At 35.5% G+C, this 21,873-nt stretch overlaps 1 protein-coding gene across 2 annotated transcripts; it reads right to left on the reverse strand.

Annotated features, from left to right (window-relative positions):
- Positions 1-1,944: 1,944 nt before the first annotated feature.
- LOC126826798 (uncharacterized) lies at positions 1,945-21,402 on the reverse strand. 2 transcript variants are annotated; one of them, XM_050555881.1, is made up of 15 exons: positions 21,357-21,402; positions 20,478-20,605; positions 19,651-19,798; positions 17,969-18,061; positions 17,023-17,053; positions 16,556-16,610; positions 14,584-15,414; positions 13,480-13,717; positions 12,176-12,354; positions 11,164-11,193; positions 10,293-10,364; positions 8,862-8,937; positions 5,152-6,127; positions 4,432-4,487; positions 1,945-3,290 (listed from the first exon to the last, which is right to left on the reverse strand). In XM_050555881.1, exons 2-15 carry the CDS (start codon positions 20,595-20,597, stop codon positions 3,220-3,222), a joined length of 2,976 nt encoding a protein of 991 aa, XP_050411838.1. In that variant the 5' UTR covers positions 20,598-20,605; positions 21,357-21,402; the 3' UTR covers positions 1,945-3,219. The 2 variants fall into 2 exon arrangements, with proteins under 2 accessions (XP_050411838.1, XP_050411840.1); XM_050555883.2 differs by lacking the exons at positions 17,023-17,053; positions 17,969-18,061; positions 19,651-19,798; positions 20,478-20,605; positions 21,357-21,402 and having other exon boundaries at positions 16,457-16,560.
- Positions 21,403-21,873: the final 471 nt, after the last annotated feature.

Here is a 21,873-nt window from a genome sequence, read left to right on the forward strand (position 1 = left end):
TAGCGGGCAGCTTCATAAAGATAACTGGGTTTTAGATTGGCCACTGAATAAACCCGTAGGCTTAAAATTCAATTCACCTCAATCGAGCCCTATTTGATCTATCTTATCGTGAATGTAAAGAATATTGTTTTGATCACGTGATATAAGTTGCCTGGTGTATATAATAATATTAATACTGATATCTATCAACGTATTTCAATAGGTCTATTAATATAGAGGTGGGTAATGTACTGACTCACTAATCAGGGGATTATTGATTCGATCCCGATGTTGGCTGAGATAATTGCACGGGATTTTCCAATCTGGTCGTTAGAATGGAATGAAAAAAAAAACGAGGTCTGATCAGTTGGAATGCTAGGAATGAAGAACAGACCGACATGCCGTTGCCCGGGAACAATTTCCCTCATGACAAACTGTGTGGCGTATATACCCGTCATGATTAAAGCTACAATTTCATATTTTTAAGTTATATTTGTAAAATTTATTAAAATAAAGCCTTAAAATAGATGGTATCCATAAACCGTCCTACCTTGTTAAAGAATAACCCTATTAATCCTATAATTCACTATTGCGAGCTGAGAAATTGGCAAAAATATCATTTTCAACTTGAAATTCCAACGTTTGAAGGTAGCTAATGCATGGAGGCAATAGGAAAACAAGGGAGGTAATTGTGTTATTATTTCCTGTGTCAATGATTTTTAAGGGTGGGAAATAATGCCCATGGTCGTATAATAGTGAGTTGATAACCTATTGAACAAAAGACATAGAAATAATTATGTTTTGTCTTTCTTAGAAAATATGAAATTCCCGCTTTAACACAGCAATCGCCTTCGTGATAAACCGCGTGGTGTTGAAAAAGTAGGACCTTAAACCCCATTTTACTTGGCTTTCCATTTTCCATTCGAAGAACCAATGCGCCCCCCCCCCCCCGCCATTTTTAGTCGATTCCAAGGTGCCATTATTTCCCGTATATCGCCTATACCACTGTATCAATAACCCATTGGGCGACTACTTGCCTCCTAGATCGTAATGTCAAGAATTCACGAAATTGATATCAACAATATGCTCTGATATCTTATCTATATTAATATTTGTGATTGTCGTTTGTCTGTCTGTTCAAGGTTGGCGGCTACACCAGAGCGTACGTAACTAACGTACGGAAATTAAATGGTAGCTGACTTTTTCTTCTCCGCAGGTAGCGTGTCTCTGATGTTCAGAATGACACTAGAGCTGTCCCGAGGCTGAAAATTGGTGTATACATAGGGCATACCTCGGACCGGGCAGTGATAAAGGCTAGGTGACGTTGGCCTACGTACCACTTCCGGTGTTACGAGATCAACCCGGGCAGCGCCAGTTTATCCGCTAGTTATCAATAAATCTCTTTTGAATATACGAACAAATGGTGATTAAAATGTGATACGAGTAAATGAATTATTCTGTATATAACATATTAACGTTTGTTAATATGAAGAATTCAATGATTGTTCCCAAAGATCCCATCCTCACGACATCTAGAATAGTTAAAGACTCTATAACTGTGCTTATTCCATAAATATTATGAATTAACCATCCATGATGACCTAAGAACAATTTCTTGTTCTGGTCCCTTCCTTCGTCAAATCCACAAGAATGGTAGTTATAACAGTAAAACCCCTGTGTGTTGCGCTATAAGGTCTGTCATTGAGTTATGTGGTGTGGTTTGAATTTCCCGCTTGTACGTAACAAGGAGTAGGATCGCCTGTCCAACCTCGTGGGTTTTCTCCGGGTGCTCCAGTTTCCTCTCACAACTAAAGATAAAGACTCCTATGCGCAAGTGAATTATTGAACTAATATTGAACCATATGTTAGTCCCAAAATGAACTAGTTTGTGTCGAGTGGACATTAAACCCCATTTCTCTCCCTCTCTATAACGGTATAAGTTTCTGCTAATACAAACTGGAAACGATGTTTATTACAATATTTATTCTAAGCAAAGCATCTATACACCAGTGTATGGAGAAAAAACAAATATACATAATAATAACAATTTAAAACTAATAAAATGTCCAAATTTAATAATTTATATTTCAAAATATTTTCGCACTTCTTGATATTCTGAATGTATCCTATAAAAAATAGAAATGAAAATGCTGATGAAATGAGGTTAAGTGTTTTTGCATCAACTGATTAAAACAGTCATACACCATGAAATGTGCTAAGTACGAAATTTTGCCCAAACTGTCGGGGGATTTTTAAAGTGTTAATGATGTTATACACGGGACTTTAGTTTTCCGTCCCATCCGAAGAACTTGACATTTTATCTTCCCAGTCCATAGAACTGGTTAATCCACAGCAGATAACTGGGATACTGTTCAGAAGAAATCCAAACTTAGGTTTCCTTGTCATCAAATCCCATGCAATATAAGTGCCTGGATGGTAGTAACTGATTGTTGTGATTATCTAGTCATCTACTACAACAGAACTACACCATTAAACAAACGAGTTGTATAACATCCTGTTAACACGTCTAGCACTTTGTGACATGGTTATAATGTCACAAGTTGACCCTTCGTTTACATACCTGAAAACACTTTTATTTAAAGTATCCTGGAGCACCATCTATAATTAAACTCAGCAATAGTTATGTTTCTTTTAAAGCACTTTACATGACAAGCTATACAAAATGAAATGAAATATGGTTTAATGTCCTACTGCTCTGCTGTCACAGGGCTAATGAAGACAGGCATACACCATGCTGTGTGCTATGAGGGGAATTTTGCCAGACAGTGGTACTACAGCCTGTTGATTTCCAACTGTCAAGGTTTCTGTTACATGCACGCCAATGTTTCGTCCAATGTTAACAACAATATGTCGACCCTTGTTCTGCAACACTGACAAGGGGGAACCACACCAGAAAATCAGGATTGAGCACAGCACCTCCAGGTTAGCGAGCCAATGTCTATTCACTGAGCCACCATGGCTTCCCAAATTATATACAATAAGGAATCTAAGACTGTAAGCACCTCTTGTAATATTAATGAATATTAATAAAAATATAACCCACTCAATTATCAAAAATTCATATCAAATATGATTCTCACATACATATTATCCCTCAATAATATTTAACAACAGAAATTGAAAGTATATGTACACAAAAATTAAAAGTATATGTACACAAAAAATGAAAGTACATGTGTACACAAATTGAAAGTAGGGTACACAAATAAAATAATAAGTTTATAGATGTATTAACACCTTAAGAAGATTTTCTTGATGTTCCATTCGATGTTTTTTCTTCCAGTCCTCAACTGTAAAATATAAATATAAAAGATGAAAGAGTCTATATTCAAGTTAGTTGGTGAAGTTGGAAATTCCCCAAAACCAAGTTAAACACCACAAAAGTTTTTGGTGGGTAATCCTAGAATGTAAGAATTAGGACAATATATTTCTCACCAAAAGAACTTAAATAAAATTGAAATGCAGTGTGACAAAGTGCTTAATTTCTATTTTATAAAATATAAACTATTATTTGGATTCTATGAACTTATTGACCCCAGCTGGTTTTGATAATAAATGATATAGACTATTCAACTCTGTATATACTTCTGTTAAGGCACGAACTGGCTATGATCTAATTAAACATGTAATTAATCCGATATGTCCCTTACAAGCTATAAAAGATCTGTGTACAACACTCGGCATGACTTAAAAGGAAAATGCAGTGATCAGTGCATCATACATGACCTGATAATTACTTCAAAGGAAATATGCAGGCAATTACAGATACCATAATCTGATAAATAAACAATACCATATATGATGACGATTCTTATCCATTTTGTCGAACGCTATATAACCAGGAGTTTGCTGATAGTTAGACAGACGAATGGGGAGGAGTAGAGAGCCTTGGCAGAGGGGCGAAATGGATTTAATATAGTTATGTACCGTCCTGATGTGTTCAAGTCGTAGTCTAGTTCCTGTATAGTTTAAGTTCCTGTAGTGTTTTGTATGTAGCTGTGTTATATTCTGTTCTGATGTAAATAAACCCTATATGTACGAAACTGATCTGTGTTATCACTAAGATAGTGTTACTACAGTTTAACTGCCACTTTAGAGCATTGAACGTTCCTTGGGATTTCCATCTTGGTTTCCCCCATGTCAGTGGTGCAGCAAAGTACTGGTAACAGCATCTAGTAATTTCACTTGTGCAGACCAATATCTGTGGTTGTTGAAGCTGAGACAGTTTGAGATGAGGGAGTTCAAGACAAGAATATTCAATCCAGTCTCCACAATGTATATTATTAGAGACAAGACTTGTATATGTACCCTGACAATCAAGTCTCACACAATTGTATATTAGAAACAAGACTCGTATACACACCCTGACAATCAAGAAATAAGAATCATATACGTACCCTGACAATCAAGAAACAAGAATTGTATACGTACCTTGACAATCTCGACTACAGTAATAACGACATTTGGCTATATGTTCTTGTTGGCATCTGGAATATAAAAATTACACAGTTCTTAAAATGTGTAAAATAACATCACTTTTTTAATATTATTCAGTCCTTAAATTGGATGAGGAAAAATTTGAAAAGCTTGGGTCAGGGGTGCGGGTAGGATAGTCCATGTCAAAAAAAACCTTTAACACTTTGACCGACCGAAACTACTGCTCTTACTAGCTCACCACCGTCCAAGTCATTTTTGGATCAGGAACTAGTCCACAAGCGCTACTAATCTTGTTGTTTCCGTTGTTTAATTTTTGTATGCTATTTAGGCTAGCAATTCAACACAATTTATTTACACCCCACCCCATACTTTTTTGTCTGTTTGTATTTATTTGCCATGTATATATTGTGTTTGTATGTATGTAATTATAATGTTTGTATGAACTTGACATTTATATATTGTGTTTGTGATGTTTGTAATTATAATGTTTGTATTTACTTGTCATGTATATATTGTTTTTGTATGTATGTAACTATAATGTTTGTATTTACTTGCCATGTATATATTGTTTGTATGTAACTATAATGTTTGTGGATATATGTTATCTGATGAGTCAGTAAACTTGTAATTGATAATTTAGATAAAATTTCAGGCCTAAAGAAAGACTTGTAATAAGCAGATTTTGCACTTGCATAGTTTAAATTCAATTCTCACCTTTGACATTTCTTATAGGTTCTAAAAACTGGTTCTGTAACATTACAGTATGAACAAATTCTCAATGTTTTTTTCTTTACTTCATCATTGTCATCATCACTTGAATCAACTTCTGATTCATCATCATCATCATCTTCATTTTTTTTAATATTCTTCTCTTGGTCCATATTTTCTTTATTGTTTTCAGTTTTACTATTTTTCGAATTTTCGAATTTTTGGCTCTTTTCTTCTTCCTCGCCTTTCTCCTCCTTGACATCAGGTTTGAGTTGTTTGCGGTCTATCTTTATCATGACATCATTTTTGGATATTTCCGGCTCGAAAGAAACACTTTCATCTTTTTTTCCGTTCATCACCACTATTTCTACTTTCGGTTTATTTGCTGGTTTTTCATTGGAATGTTCGCGAGGTTGTCTGCGGAGATATCTAGTCAGAGTCGCCTCCAATTCATCCTCTGGCGAAATGGAAGTCTTTGAGTCAGATGAACCCGATTTCTTCGAGGCTGAAGCACATTCAGGTCTATGGTGTGCATTGCAACATTTACTGTGGTGGTGGTGGTGGTGATCCTCCCCGTCAACTCGTGAAAAACAAGTTTTCGAGACTTGTATGCTAATATTGCCATGGTTATGGGTGAAAGTTGTTTGCGGCACTTTACCATTCTTGCCTTGTTTGCTTTTACGTTCAGCTTCAAATTTTTTAGCGGCTTCGAGACACACTTTTTTCTTTTCTTGTTCTGCCTCATAAACTGCTGATTTCTGTTTCTGCTGAATAACTGTGTAGAGGTCGATAGAACTACCTTTTGTTTGAACACCCAGTTTTTCTAGTTTAAGCCACGCCTTCATGTACATAAAATCGAGTTCTTCTAGTTCAGGATAATACCAGTCCGGGAATTTTTTCTTATCGTAATGAACAAAGTCGATCTTTCCATTGATAATATCAATCTCAATCAGACGTTTTGTACTTCCCCTCTTCTGCTCATCTGTGAAAAAATAAAATATTTTCTTTTGACTAGAATAAGATTACTAATGAAAACCAGCGGCTGCCAGGCAGGATACGCCCACATTTTCGAGAGATGGACAGAAAACAAGCTAAAACGAAAGTGATTTTTCCTACAATCAAGGGCCATTACTCAGGCAATTACAATTCGATATGTGCAAATATCGAAAGGAACCAACATCTTTGGGTTATAAACTTACATTTCAAGTTTCAACAAAATCGGATAAAAATTGTGACCTCTATAGGGTCAACAACCTTGATATAGCATATTTTTACGCAATTTGAGAACGAGGGGCGGCCATTTTGTCTGTCAGTTTTGGGCCGATATTTCACGAAATTCGAACTCAGTTGTCCTTAGGTTGTAACGGTGATATAATATTACGTTTTTTTAAATCGGATAAAAATTATGACCTCTATAGGGTCCACAAGCTAAAAACGCAATTTTCCGTACAATCAGGGGCCATAATTCAGGAAGTTACAGTCCGATATGCGCGAATATCGAAAGGAACCAAGATCTTTGGGTTATAAACTTGCATTTCAAGTTTCAACAAAATCAGATAAAAATTGTGACCTCTATAGGGTCCACAACCTTGATATACCATATTTTTACGCTATTTGAGAACGAAGGGCGGCCATTTTGTCTGTCAGTTTTGGGCCGATTTTCACAAAATTCGAACTCAGCCGTCCTTAGGGTGTAACGGTGATATATGAACACGTTTTTTTAAATCGGATAAAAATTATGACCTCTATAGGGTCCACAAGCCAAAAAACGTGTTTTTGCGTATTATCAGGGGCCATAATTCAGGAAGTTACAGTCCGTAATGCGCGAATATCGAAAGGAACCGAGATCTTTGGGTTATAAACCTGCATTTCAAGTTTCAACAAAATCGGATAAAAATTGTGACCTCTATAGGGTCCACAACCTTGATATACCATATTTTTACGCTATTTGAGAACGAAGGGCGGCCATTTTGTCTGTCAGTTTTGGGCCGATTTTCATGAAATTCGAACTCAGTTGTCCTTAGGGTGTAACGGTGATATAATAATAAGGTTTTTTAAATCGGAGAAAAATTATGACCTCTATAGGGTCCACAAGCTAAAAACGCGATTTTTCGTACAATCAGGGGTCATAATTCAGGAAGTTACATTCCGATATGCACGAATATATTCAAACGAACCGAGATCTTTGGGTTATAAGCATACATTTCAAGTTTAAACCAAATCGGATAAAAATTGTGACCTCTACAGTGTTCACAAGCCAAAAATGTGATTTTTCGTACAATCAGGGGCCATAATCCATGAAGTTACAGTCCGATACATGCCAATATCGAAAGGAAACGAGATCTTAGGGTGATAAACCTATATTTCAAGTTTCATTGAAATCGGATAAAAATTGTGACCTGTAGACTGTTCACAAACAATTGTGGACGGACGGACAGGGGCGACGACAATATACGTCCACATGAAAATGTGGGCGTATAAAAAATAATAAAAAATTAACCAAAGTTTTAAAATCTCAAATAAGTTAAAAGTTATTTCTTTTAACTAAAATAACCTCATTTCAATGAAAACAAAAATCCCAAAGTTTTAAAATCTCAAATAAGTTATTTCTTTTGACTAAAATTGCATAATATCAATGGAAACAAATTCGGAAAGTTTTCAAATCTCAAATTGATTAATAATTATTTGTTTTGACTAGAATAAGTTTTTCAATGAATAAGAAAATCCACCAATGTTTTAAAATCTCAAATATGTAGATTAAAAGTTATTTCTTTTGACTAAAATTACCTTGTATCAATGAAAACAAAATCTCCAAAGTTTTAAAATCTCAAATAGGTCAATAATTATTTCTTTTGACTAAACTAACCTTATGAATGAATAAAAAAATCACCAGAGTTTTAAAATCACAAATAGATTAAAAGTTAATTTTTTTGAGTAGAATAAACTTATCAATGTTTGAACATGACGATCTGTTTAAAATATAGTAATTTCTTTAAAAAAAGTGTTGTGACTTCCACTCAACATAAACCAGGTAATTTCGGGACTAACATATGGTACAACTTTATTTCAATAATTTGTTTGCGAGTATGGGTCTTTAGCTGTGGGGGGAAACCAGATGACCCAGATCAAACCCACATGGTTAGGCTGGTGATCATACTGATTGTCACGTACAAGCTTAAAGCGATGATTTCATATTTTCTAAGAAAGTCAAAATATAATTATTTCTATGTCTTTTGCTCAATAGGTTATCAACTCACTATTATACGATCATAGGCATTATTTCCCACACTTAAAAATCATTGACACAGGAAATAATAACACAATTACCTCCCCTGTTTTCCTATTACCCCCCCATGTAATAGCTATCTTCAAACGTTTGAATTTGAAGTTGAAAATGATATTTTTGCCAATTTCTCAACTGGCAATAGTGAATTATAGGATTAATAGGATTACTCTTTAACAAGGTAGGACTGTTTATAGATACCATCTATTTTAGGGCTTTATTTTAATACATTTTAAAAATATAACTTAAAAATATGAAATTGTAACTTTAAGATTGATGCTACACCAATTGATTCAATGACAGACCTTATGATCTAAAGGGCACGTGTTAGACAACTCGACCAACAACACAGCTCAACCTCCCCTCCCCTTTACTTCTCAGGTAATTCAACAATCAGTTTAATGTATAAGGTTAACTAATTTAAATTACTTACTAAATTCACAAAAATCTCGGATTCTTTTAATAATATCAAAATAAAGTCTCCAACCATCAGCTACTTCTTGACACACCTAAAGTAAAAGTAACATTTCTATTAAAGCCCCAACATGTCAGAATAAAACTTAACAAGCCAACAGTGATGCTGATGTCCTACGCCGAAATCCCAAAATAAATAGATGACAAATTCTAATTAATTGCACATTTATATTTTAAGATAGGTTTCCAGGCAACAAAACATACGCCCACAGCAGCTCAACCGTCCAAGCGGTCGACAAGGGTTGTCGCATATTTATTCTTTTGTAGGTAATTAGGGGCATTTAATAGACAATTTCATACAGATGACATTATAATTTTTGTCGTTTGAGCGTTCACCAGGTTCTAAAAACTAAAACAAGGGCCATAACACTGGAAATAATCTACAGAAATTGTTGAAATTTGACAGGCTTTTTCGTTTTACTAATTCAAATAATGCATATAAATTTCATACAGATCAGATGATAATATTTGTCGTTCGAACGTCCACATAGTTCAACAAAGTAAAACAAGGGGCATAAGTCAAGAAGTAATTGACGGAAATTGCTGATATTCAATAGGCTTCTTCATTTCACTAATTTAAATGATGCATATGAATTTCATACATATTAAGTGATAACTTTCGAGAGTTCACAAGATTTAACAAAGTGAAACAAGGGCCATAACTCTAGATGTAATTAACGGAAATTTGCTGGAACTCAATAGGCTTGAGTTGATAATAACTTTTGTCGTCAGAGCATTCACAAGGTACAACAAAGTGAAACAAGGCCATAACTCACGGCGTAATTAACGGAAATTGTTGAAATTCAATAGGTTTCTTCGTTTCACTAATTTAAATGATGTATATAAATTTTAAACAGATCGGATGATAACTGTTGTCATTAGAGCGTTCACAAGATTCAACAAAGTGAAACAAGGGCCATAACTCTAGATGTAATTAACAGAAATTGCTGAAATTCAATAGGATTTTTTGTTTTACTAATTTAAATGATGCATATAAATTTCATACAGATCGGTTGATAACTTTTGTCATTAGAGCGTTCCAAGGTGCAACAAAGTGAAACAAGGGCCATAACTCCAGCAGAAGTTAACAGAAGTTATTGAAATTAAATAGGCTTCTTCATCTGACTAATGCAAACAACATATATCAATTTCAAAACAATCTGTAGAGTGTTCACAAGAAATTGTGGACGACGGAAGGACGAACGGACGGCAATATACGACCACATTTTGTGGTATAAAAATGTATCAAGCAATCAAACTGATTATCTATACTTAGTCTAGTATGTTTCTGTCAGATGGCATCAACTCAATTCCCTATTATTTTTAATGATCTCTAACAAGGATGTAAGAAAAATTAAATATACTCTATTAAATGAAAAACAATCCTTACTGTAGGTTCTTCTAAAATAAGTTTGGGTTTCCTCTTAAATTTTCTTTCAACTGTATTCATTACTTCTTGAACCTGTAAAACAAAGACTTGTATAATCACCATTTACATCAAGCTGATAAAATTGTTCAATCAGATTTGGAGATGTAAATGGATGTAGCAAATGTTCTTCAGAATATAAATACGGGTAAAATCAATACGAGTCTAGTGTTACAGACTTAAAGCAAAGCAACATTGACACAGGGAACGGTGCCAGAAAACCCTATGAACTTTCTCAACCAACACAGGAATCGACCCCGTGCTAGGGAGCCAGCGTCTTACTAGAAAGACAAGAAAGTAAAAGTATTTATAGTATCACTTTACCACGATGCCATGTGCCAATGAGGTTATTGTAAAATACAATAACAGGGGCTACTGGTACTACTGACAGCCAGTGAAAGGAAATAGCTGACATGTTAAATAATCAAACTTGTTTTGTTTTGTTAAAATCTAAAGGTATGCTTTCAAATGTTTATGTAATAACTAATCTTATAATGTATAAGGTAAACTTTTTAAAATCAACCTGATCAGAACTGGTCTACATGTAGTTGCTCTGTCAAATTATGGAAGGATGAAATAAATAGAATGAAAGAATGGAGAATTTGTATCGACTGTTGTTATGTTAAAAGCTATAAAACTAAACATCTAGATTTGTATCAAAGTTTTCCTAAACAAGATCTGATTGTAACATGTGCAGTTACTCTATTTAATTAAGATGATAGCCATTTCATTCTGATATTTTATGTGGCAGGAATAACATAATTTGCATTCTTCAAATTGTCACTTGAATTATTCACATTCCTTTCCTACACAAAAAAGTTTCTTGATTATTTACCTCTTCATCGGATACTTTTGTTAATTCAACCTGAAACAAGAAATTTTTAAAAATATATTGAGCAACAGAATTTCTAAACAGATTAAATAAATTATGGAATGTTCTCCAGTCTTTGAATATTTCTTCTTTGTATCAAACAATTTCTCATTTGGTTTTGTTTCTTAAAAATAGTTTAAAGATAGGTTGGCAGGCAACGAAACACACGCCCGGAAGTCGTCCTTGGGATCAACAAGGGTTGTCGCATATTTTTTTTTTCTCACAAATGAAAACATTTACAATACACTAAAATCTGATTACAAGTAACAACCCATTTAGCTTCTAGTTCTGCTCTATTCTAACATTTAGCATACAAAACATTTAATATCAATATCCATAATCATTGGAAATCGTTGAAAATTGACAGGCTTCTTCATCTCATGACCTTAAACACCGTGTATAAATTTAAAGTCAATCAGTTAGTAAATTTAAACTCTAGAGCTTCTACACGATTTTCAACGAAGTCAAGGGCCATAACTCTGGCAGTAATTATCAGATATAGTTGAAAATCAATAGGTTTCTTCGTCTCAAAACCTTAAACACTGTGTATAAATTTAAAGTCAATCGAATATTAATTTTAGCCTCTAGAGAATTCACAAGATTTTTCAAAGTGTCAAGGGGCATAACTCTGTCAGTAATTATTGGAAATCGTTGAAAAACAACAAGTTTCTTCGCCTCATGACCTTAAACACTCTGTATAAATTTAAAGTCAATTGGATGTTAACTTTAGCCTGTAGAGTGGCCACAAGATTTTTCAAAGTGATCAAGGGCCATAACTGTAGGCTTCTTTGTCTCATGACCTTAAACACTGTATAAATTTAAAGTCAATCAGTTATTAACTTTAAACTCTAGAGCTTCAATAGGCTTCTTTGTCTCATAACCTTAAACACTGTGTATAAATTTAAAGTCATTTGAATATTAACTTTAGCCTCTAGAGCATCCACAAGCGAAATGTGGTCGTATAAAAAGAAATTACCTTGTTTTCTGTACGTTTTTCCCAATCTGTTAAAAACTCCCTGTAGTTTATTCCTTGTGTTATAATAATAGTCATTCCCTTACAATTTTTATTATCAATGATACTAGTTAAAACATCCTCTTCATCTAATACCCAGCCAGGACATGAACGACTCTTACGTGCAACTACATACTTCAACACTGAAATATATCAAACATATATATCAATAAAACATTTTCACAAACTAACATCTTACATTGTAACGAAATCAAATGCAAAGGCGTCTAACATTCTACATTTCTGCACCCACTGGGCTAATGAAGATGCCCATACCCGATGCAGTGTACTATAAGGACAACTTTGTTTTGACAGCGGCACTACAGCATACACTTATATCGAATTCCAAATGTCAAGGGTTCTTTTACGCGCACGTCAATGTGTACACAAGACCATAGTTTTTCGTCCCATCTGAAAAACTAGACGGCTGCCTTTGTCAGGCCCTCCTCCCAGCACCACTGAAAAGGGGAAACAACATGAAAAATCTTGAGGAACAATCTATGCCAACACAGGAAGTGGACCCAAGATCTCATGGCTAGATTGCCAGCGTCTTATCCACTGAACCACAGCGGCTCCCTGTATTACAATGAGAGTGAAGAAGGATCCCACAAGTAGCCATTCAAAGGCTGATCTTCTCCTTGAGGCGACGCAGCAGAGGGGACACACACATTACGCTTAAATTGTACCCATGTGCCTAACACTTCACTGTAAAGTTGTTATGCCCTCCGTCCTGTACCACTGCTATGGAGAAACCAGGCTGGAAAAGCTCATGAAATGTCTGGGCAACCATCGGGATCAAGCTATTGTGACACCCTAACCATTGCATACCCAGAACTTCTTAGATTCGTGGTTCCCTAACTATTACAAACATGTATACTTACAAAGTGAAATAAAATGAAATGGGGGTTTAATGTCCTACTGTTCGGCTCCAACTGGGCTAATGAAGACGGGCATACGCTATACAGTGTGCTATGAGGGAAATTTTGCCTGGACAGTGGCGCTACGGCTTACTCATATATCGAATTCCATCTGCCATGGGGTCTTTTATGTGCATGCCAATGTGTACGTGGGACCTCAGATTTTCATGACATCTAATCAACTAGACAGCTGTCCTTATCAGTCTCTTTCCTGCACCACTGACAAGGGGAAACCATGTTAAAAAAAACCTGATAAACTATCTCTGCCAATATTGGGATCGAACCTGTGACCTCCAGACTAGCGAGCCAGTGTCTTACCCAGTTAGCCATCATGACTCCATGTATACTTACAACAGTCCATAATAGAAACAACATTTGTCTTGTTATTTCCAGCCACCTTAAGTGTAAAGTTTGTGTAGTTTCTATGGATCTTCTTTTCCTCTTCAAAATAGTTTAAGACGGCTACGCACCAACCCTTGCCTTCCGCCCACTCAAACTTTTTAGGCAGATTTGGTACCAAGTTGGGAGAGTAGATATTTGTTCTTTCAGATTTAAGTTCAGAAATTTTCTTCTTGCTCAACAATTCCGTCTAAAATAAATCCAACAATTTACATTTTATGATCAAGACTGGAATTCAGGCTTGGACAAGTACATAGAGGGGTTGGTGGTCTAGTGGTGTAAAGTGTGTGTGAAATCACGAGGTCTTTCATTGAATCAAGTGGTGTTGTTTCAATTCCCTGCTTGACGTGACAAGGAGTAGGGTCGCCTATCCAACCTCGTGGGTTTTCTCCAGTTCCCCCGACTTCTAAATACCACAATGCGCAAGCGAATTATTGTCATAAAATGGAACCATTTTAGTTCCGAAATACCTAGTTTGTGTCGAGTGGACCATCTTATTTTGCTGTGCACAGATTTGTTTTTCTTTTGTGTATTTTTATCAATCTTTTTAATACATGTCAGTCAATAATTGAAAAAAGTCAGGTACAACTTCCACAAGGATATCATAGAAATATCACGAGACCTCAACTTTTCGTTCCATCCAAACGACCAAACACTTGCTTGTCAGGCAGTCTGTACTGAATTTTAAAATCTGAATCGAATCCCCTCTGTTTAAGTGCACACCAACATGGGACCTCGTTTTTTTCTCATCCTATCCAAGTTAGTCGACACCGTTCCTTGACTGGCCCTCTGTCTTGCATCACTGACAAGGGGAAACCACACCGGATAAGGAACTTTTTTGAACATATGAGAATCGAACCCAGGGACCCCTGGTTCACAACTTGGCCCTTGACTGGCCCTCGGTCTTGCAACACTGACAAGGGGAAAACTACACCGAATAATCGTTAGGAACTTTTTCAGCCAACACGAGAATCGAACCCAGGGACTCCTGGTCAGCGAGCCAGCACCTTACCAACTACCAAGCCACTGCGACTCCCCCCACCCCACAATACTTACGTGTAAGTGTTGACACTGCATGTATATAGTAGTCTCCCGACATCGCGTACTTTCATCCAATATCTTAACAACTTTACATCCACCAGACGTAATACCATTACGGGCACTCTGAACAATACGCACTTTCCGTGAGAAACATTTCACGCGACTATCTGTAAGCTTGTCGGCCAGCAGTGAGGAATTAACCGCCGGATTAGAAGCATCGAAACCATGGAGATATTTCAACTGGTCTACCTTTGGTCCACTTCCACTAATGCTATCCATAAAATTCTCAATTTCTTTGCCCGCTTCAATCTCTTTATTTTTTCTTGATCGTTTCTTTTTTTTCTTGGACGCTTTATCGTCACCAAACGCAATCATTCTTTCCTTGGCATTTCGGATCTTCTCACAACTTTTACATTTATCGTCTGGCAGTCCATAACGGATTTTCAGATAATAAATAAAATCACGAAATTCATCAATAACCAAGCCATCTCGCCAATCTGATTTTGAAAATGAGGCCTCATAAATAGGATTTTCCGAATCCTCTAGACGTGGATTTCCGAACTTCCACAATGGAAGATGCATCGGTCCTTCCGGAGAACCAAACTGTGTTTCTTTCAAAAACAAAATTCCACATTTCTCAATACAAGACTCACACATTAAAACACGATTTAAATAAAGAGTACTTTCCTCGTCGGACTTCTTATCGATTAGCGTCGGTTCTATAGGTTCCGGGGGTATCCAGTACGAGTCATCGTCCGAATCTTGTTTCGGAGCATCCATCCACTTCATTAAACATCGACAAACTGATCCACATAATCGTAAATAAACTGGAAACAAAACATAGACCTGAAAATAAAAATACTGATGATAAATTATGTTGACCCTTATATCCGTTTGTCTTTTATTTTCATTTCACCAGTAATTCGTATATCTTTTTAAAATTGATGTGGGCTGTCTCTTTCATTGAAATGAAGAAACAGATGTTTTGACCCCGAGATGCTAGATTTTGAAGATTACTGATATCAAATTATGCTGACCCATATAAGATTTATTTTTTTTATAGAAGACGCGATTTTGTGTTCTGCTCCATTTAAGAGGGGGGAGGGGATAACTTAAAGGGAGAGGGAAATTTTTCCTGGACAGTCGTGCTACGGTCTACTCTGGGTTGAAATTTTCACTGTCAAGGGTTTTGTAATAACCTGCATGCCAATGTGTGTACAGAACCTCGGTTTTTCATCCCATCTGCCTGTGACGCTTGAAAATCTAGAGACATTTTCTCAGCCAAGACCGGAAATGAAATGAAATGAAATGGGGTTTAACGTCCTACTCTTCTGCACCTAACCTGGGCTAATTGAAGACGGGTATACGCCATACAGTGTGCTATGAGAGAAATTTTGCCTGGGCAGCGGCGCTACGGCCTACTCTTATATTGCATTCCAACTGCCAAGGGATCTTTTACGTGCACGCCAATGTGTACACGGGACCTCGGTTTTTCGTCCCATCCGAACGACTAGACAGCTGTTCTTGTCAGGCCCTAGCCAAGACCGGGCCCCGAGTTCACAAAGCATTACCAGACATAAGTTAAGAATTTAGTCAAAATTTTTCGCCTTATTTTAACTAAAATATAGAGATTTTTTTTGTTTTAAAGTATCAAATACATCAATAAGAAACTATGTGCAAAGTTTTGTGTTTCTGGATCAAAGATAATGCTTTTTTTAAATCGAGGCTTGGACTTAACCTGGGACCTCCTGGTTAGTGACCCAGTGCCTTACTCACTGAGTAATTGCAAAATGAGGCCTTATTCACTGAGTCACTGCAACTCAGGGCCTTACTGGATTGCATCAACTCGGGCCTTACTGAGTCACTGCAACATGGGGGCCTTACTCACCGTCTTGCATCAACTCAGGCCTTACTTTCTGAGTCACTACAACTTGGGGCCTTACTCACTGAGTCCCTGCAACTCCCCCTCAATTTGAAGCAATATTACCTTTACATATGACAACTTCTCAGATGGTGGACCAAAAAACTTTCGGAAAATATCTCTAGAAAATATAAGGGATATATAATATACATAAAGCAAATAAAACAAAGGTTTTTCTTTCCCATTTACAATCTTCAAACTAGATCTTTTTATAAAAAAGTCAAATTATGCAAGTAAGTCAACTCCAAATTAATTTTTGCAAATAAAAACATAGATCTATTTTCCATTATTATTTTCGGTTTATTTCTGCTCGAGTTGGAAAGGATAAAACATATTTCATACAGAAGTATTTGATTGTATCACTCGTCATGTGAGGTCATGAGAAGCCAGTTAGATGCTGGGTACAGTTTGAACATTGTCCATGGTGCACATATAAATCTGTCATTCAGCTCTCAATGTCATCGATCACATTTAGAGAATGAACAGATAATCCTCCATATCCCAGCTTAATAAATGACAGTATTTACACTTACCTAGTCTCATGTTTATAAAATGGATCACGAGCTGCAAAAAAGATCATAAACAATAATGAGAGAGAGAGAGGGTTTTAAAGTCCACTCAACACAAACTGGGTAATTTCGGGACTAATATATGGTAAAATTTTATTTCAATAAATCGGTTGCTGTTTAGCAGTGAGAGGAAACCGGAGCCGGAAGACCCGGTGAAAAACCCACAAGGTTGGATAGGCGACCCTACTCCTTGTCAAGTACTGGGGAATTGAAACTAGGCCAGTTGACTCAATGACACCCCTTATGATACAACGCGGATGCGCTAATCATTCGGCCATCCACCCCACCCCGCAAAACAATAATAAACAGGACACAAAATTTTACAACTACACACAGGAAAACTATTTCTTCTGTCAGTCTTTCAATTAAAAAGAAATTTTAATTGTTAATCATAACTAAATGCAATAATCATTTATTCTAATTAGAGTTTCTGTCATTCACAGTCATTATTTTTAAGGCACTCCATCTCGACCGACAGCCTAAATTTCGATCGAGGAGAGTTTTCTGTCACTCACATTGCATCTTCAAAAAAGGTACTAGCTGTACAGACCATGGGTTCCATGTCAGCTGTATATGCCGGTCAGGACCAAGGGCTATGGAAAATGACCGTAACTAATCTGACCCATCGGTCATTTTTAACGCTGGAAAAATAGCCTTTTTTTTTTCAAACCCCAATTTTCAAACAGACTCTAAATAGTGCACTCCTAAGTACCTCTGTCTTACAAATAAAAGGAATCACTCTCCTTATCATGATATCACTATCCTTATTAATCAAATCTCTCACTGACCAACCGATGGACATGGGACGATGATAAAATATGACCACAACTCCAGTTTTTAGGTTGCATTAAACAAGCTAATCACCTTTGTATGAAAATATCTTTAAGCTACTTTAAGGATAAATACTCACAAAACTTTTTGGAATCTAGATTCGGTAGCTTATCTTTATTTTGTGCCAATCTGGCTATATCTATGATAAAATTCTTAGCTGTAGCAGCACTACCTATATAACATATAAATACACATTAAATCAATCTAATTTAAATTTAAAAGCATCAATGTATATATCACTCTACATAACATGAGCACAAAATGCTCATTATCGAACTTAGTCAAGGTGTAACGATGTAATGAAGCTATACACCAAGTTTCATCACTCTCGCTCAATTAGAATCCGACTAATCATGCTCCAAAGTCCAAAGCATCGAAAAGTCAAATTGCCTATCTACATGTATGCTTCTAGGGTTGCAAAGGGTGGGAAACTTTCCGGGAATTTTCAATGTTGAGAATTTTCGGGAATTTTCAAATCTATTTTTATAACTGAAAAGTACTAAAATTATAATTATTTACTGGAATTTCCATTTTCTCAAATCTATTTTTATAACTGAAAAGTACTAAATTATAATTATTTACTGGAATTTCCTTTTTCTCTTTTACTTTCATCTATATAAACTATTAAAACTAGTCATAATGTATAAAAGTCTTTTAGATGGAAAAGAATCCCTGCAAGAATTAGCCATAATGGAATCTATCAGTATTGAAGCTGATATTCGAAAGATATTACAGTAGAATCTGTATGAGCAGCCACTCCCATTAAGCAACATCTCCTTGTAAGCGGTCACGATAAATTCACCCCGTAAAAATTCTATTGTTTCATCTCTTTATTCAACAGTCACTCCTCTAACGCGGCCAGCGGTCACTATTTTACTAATAAATTTAACAAAACATCGCCCATTCAACGGCCAATGTTAAATGATACCATCTTGTCGTTCTTCGTAACAGCCCTGTTAATCCTGTGAGTAGTAGTTAATTAACTGGTCCCCCACTGATCAGGTAAAAAGAAATGTGAAATAACAATAAACCCGGGATTATCTGTTAATTAATCTTTTGTTTTATTAAACGACTAACCTGATCATTTTTTTCACGCGTAACGAAACATTATTTCATACTGACTGAATAAAATAAAAGTACCGGCGAAGGCGAGTTTTGTCACGATCATCTAGTATCTCTTTTCCATTGCCACTTTGTTGTTAAACAGACGTTTAGCGCCTCCTATAATATTACATACAGAGTTACACCCCCTGTAAATCGGTGATAAAATTAGCGATGGTTTTGTGTTCATGTGCTTTTTTGATAAAATAAAATTCATTCATCGATTTTCTTCACAAAAGTGGATAAATATTATCGAATGCATCACAATGGTAGACAGTAGTATCGAAGGTTGGTACAGAATGACAAGTTTACAGAAGTTATGTCCGAGATTTGAGTAAAGAATTTTCGTTCGGCGCAAGATTCAGCGACGGTCAAATTTACCGATGCAATTATTGATGTTTGCTTCCAATGCATCCAAGCGTAATATTAGTGCTAGCACAAAAAGCACCCTATATGCTTCTAAGCTTAAGCAGAAAATACTTAACATCAAACTCAGTCAAGTTTGAACATCCACTCTGCATTCATAATCAGGGTGATTCTGTTCCAAAAAATGTAACGGACCTAAAGACAGATACATTTTAATAGTTACCCGCTTTCTCTAAACAACAAGAAACAAAAATTAGAACATGCATCAAATTTTATATTTTAAACCATACTTACCGTCAACACAATGTTCATGAACAACTATAAATGCAAAGTCCAAGATATCTTTGAGTCTATCTGACTCATAAGGCATGTCCCTTATTATACCATGCTTTGATGTATAACTTCTAAACGTTATGAAAAAACAGTTCCAAAATGATTTACCCTGTAAAATATCAATAAATATGTCAAGTTACAAGTACAGTGCAAGAGAACTGTTCTCTGACTATTTTTAATACCTGAAAACCTGTATACATGACACCTGTCGCAGACATTGTCAGGCATAAATTTTGGCATAAAGTTCAAAATATCAGGTACCGCATATTCATGAAGCAATGGTTTCTGATACTTGAGCTTTTGAGGAAGTATGTCTATTCTTCCTGTTCAATCAAATCTCTCCTAAGTACAGCAACATGACTGTCCTTCGTTTAATCTGGGGCCTTCCCTAAAACTTTGAACAGTGATTTAAGGTATTAAAAACGGTGAAAGTATGTTCGTCTCCAAACAGCATTGTTTACATTGTATCCATGTTGATAACCTCGTTTGTCACACAATTATTTTTTTCTGCAATATTCTGCTATGCACTGGTTAATTGGGCATAACAAAATCGTGAGTCATGACGTAACGTTATATTAACATAATGGGTCCAATTTGGAACTCTGTTTAACGTGTAATGATATTGTTACGCAGTTAGCTATTGGTTATTAATCAGACTATTGACCAGTAATAATTTGGGACAGAAATTTGCTTCCTTTACAACAGTGTTAAGTGGGATTAGCTCTAATCAAAATATCTTAAATAGATTGGTAATTAATTATGACTTAATTAATAACAGAATGTTTTACCTGTTCAACCCACATGCATTTAAAGGTTTCCTTGTGTTTCTGAAAAAAATCAAACTCTCTTGGATCCAATTCATCTGCGAAGAAATCAGCATCTACGTCTGACAAGCATATTTTCTTCATTTTGTCACCTGAAAAATAGATTAGAAATTGACTTACTGTACATACATACACTAAAAGGAAAGCATTCTAACGAATAAAACTGTATGTGAAGGTTTCTTACAAATCCTTTATCCTATATAGTCCTTTAATTAAGGACAAGTTTTCATATTGACACCTGCGATAGTGTTTGGATAACCATGTAGACTATATAACAGTAGAATATTTCCTTAGCGTGGTTGTCGCCTTTATCATGTCACTGTATTAGATTTAATTACATGTACTTCTTTAGTAATTTTGTCATTCATTACCAAATGGCTGGATATATTTAGCTCAAATCTTTTCCTTGCATCTGTTTCCTTGTCTATAGACTATTGTCTTGGCCTATTATTATATAGGCTTTGGTTTCAGATTTGTATCAAATATTTATTAAATTTAAATAAACACAACAAACATGGTAATGACACTGATTTTCATATTCTGCTTTGAAATTAATCAAATTGGTAGTGATGGTAGGATTTACCCACTCCGTAAATATGTCTACTCATATAGCCTAGTTAAATTTAATACAAAATAACAAACAAGTCTGAACGAAAACATTCAACAGCCACAGCCAGGTCAGTTGAAATAAACACTGAACAGATTGAAAACAGCCCGTATTTAATTTCCCTGTTGATACAAATTTACATTTTTCTTTTCCCAAAGATTATTGTCACTTAATTACTGTTCTGGTCATAAATAATTACAGAAAATAAAAGAAATAAACAATAACAGAAATGTTACCGCAACAATCCACATGGAATTCCCCTTTTCAGTATTTTAACTTCCGGGATAACTAGATTTTAGATTTATTACCTCCCCTTGGAATACAATCGGAATCAGACAGCTATAATTTGAACTATTGGCCTACATTTAAAAAAAAAACACTTCCATACCCATAATAAACCAATGTGCCATTAATCAATAAAAAATCTCGAAGAAAACAGAGTCATATATATATAGACATTTTAATAATAATGTCCATATGATAAAATGATTGTATAGAATCTCCGCTTGGGCGTACGAGTCGGAGGTCAGCAAAGCAGATTCATAAAAAAGCATTTAAAACATAAATAATTTAATTGTCGGTTAATAGTCAGTAAACAAACTTCTTAAAATTGTCCTCATTAATATTTTTTAGGAGTGAAGGAGTTGATCCAACTCAATCATTTCTCCAACATAATTATTGTCAAGCATTTTCGGGTTTGAAAATCACACCTATAGAGTTCATTCACAACTACAACCGCAGTTACAAGTCCTT

Source organism: Patella vulgata, chromosome 7 (assembly GCF_932274485.2).
Source record: "Patella vulgata chromosome 7, xgPatVulg1.2, whole genome shotgun sequence".
Classification (NCBI taxonomy): Eukaryota; Metazoa; Mollusca; class Gastropoda; family Patellidae; genus Patella; species Patella vulgata.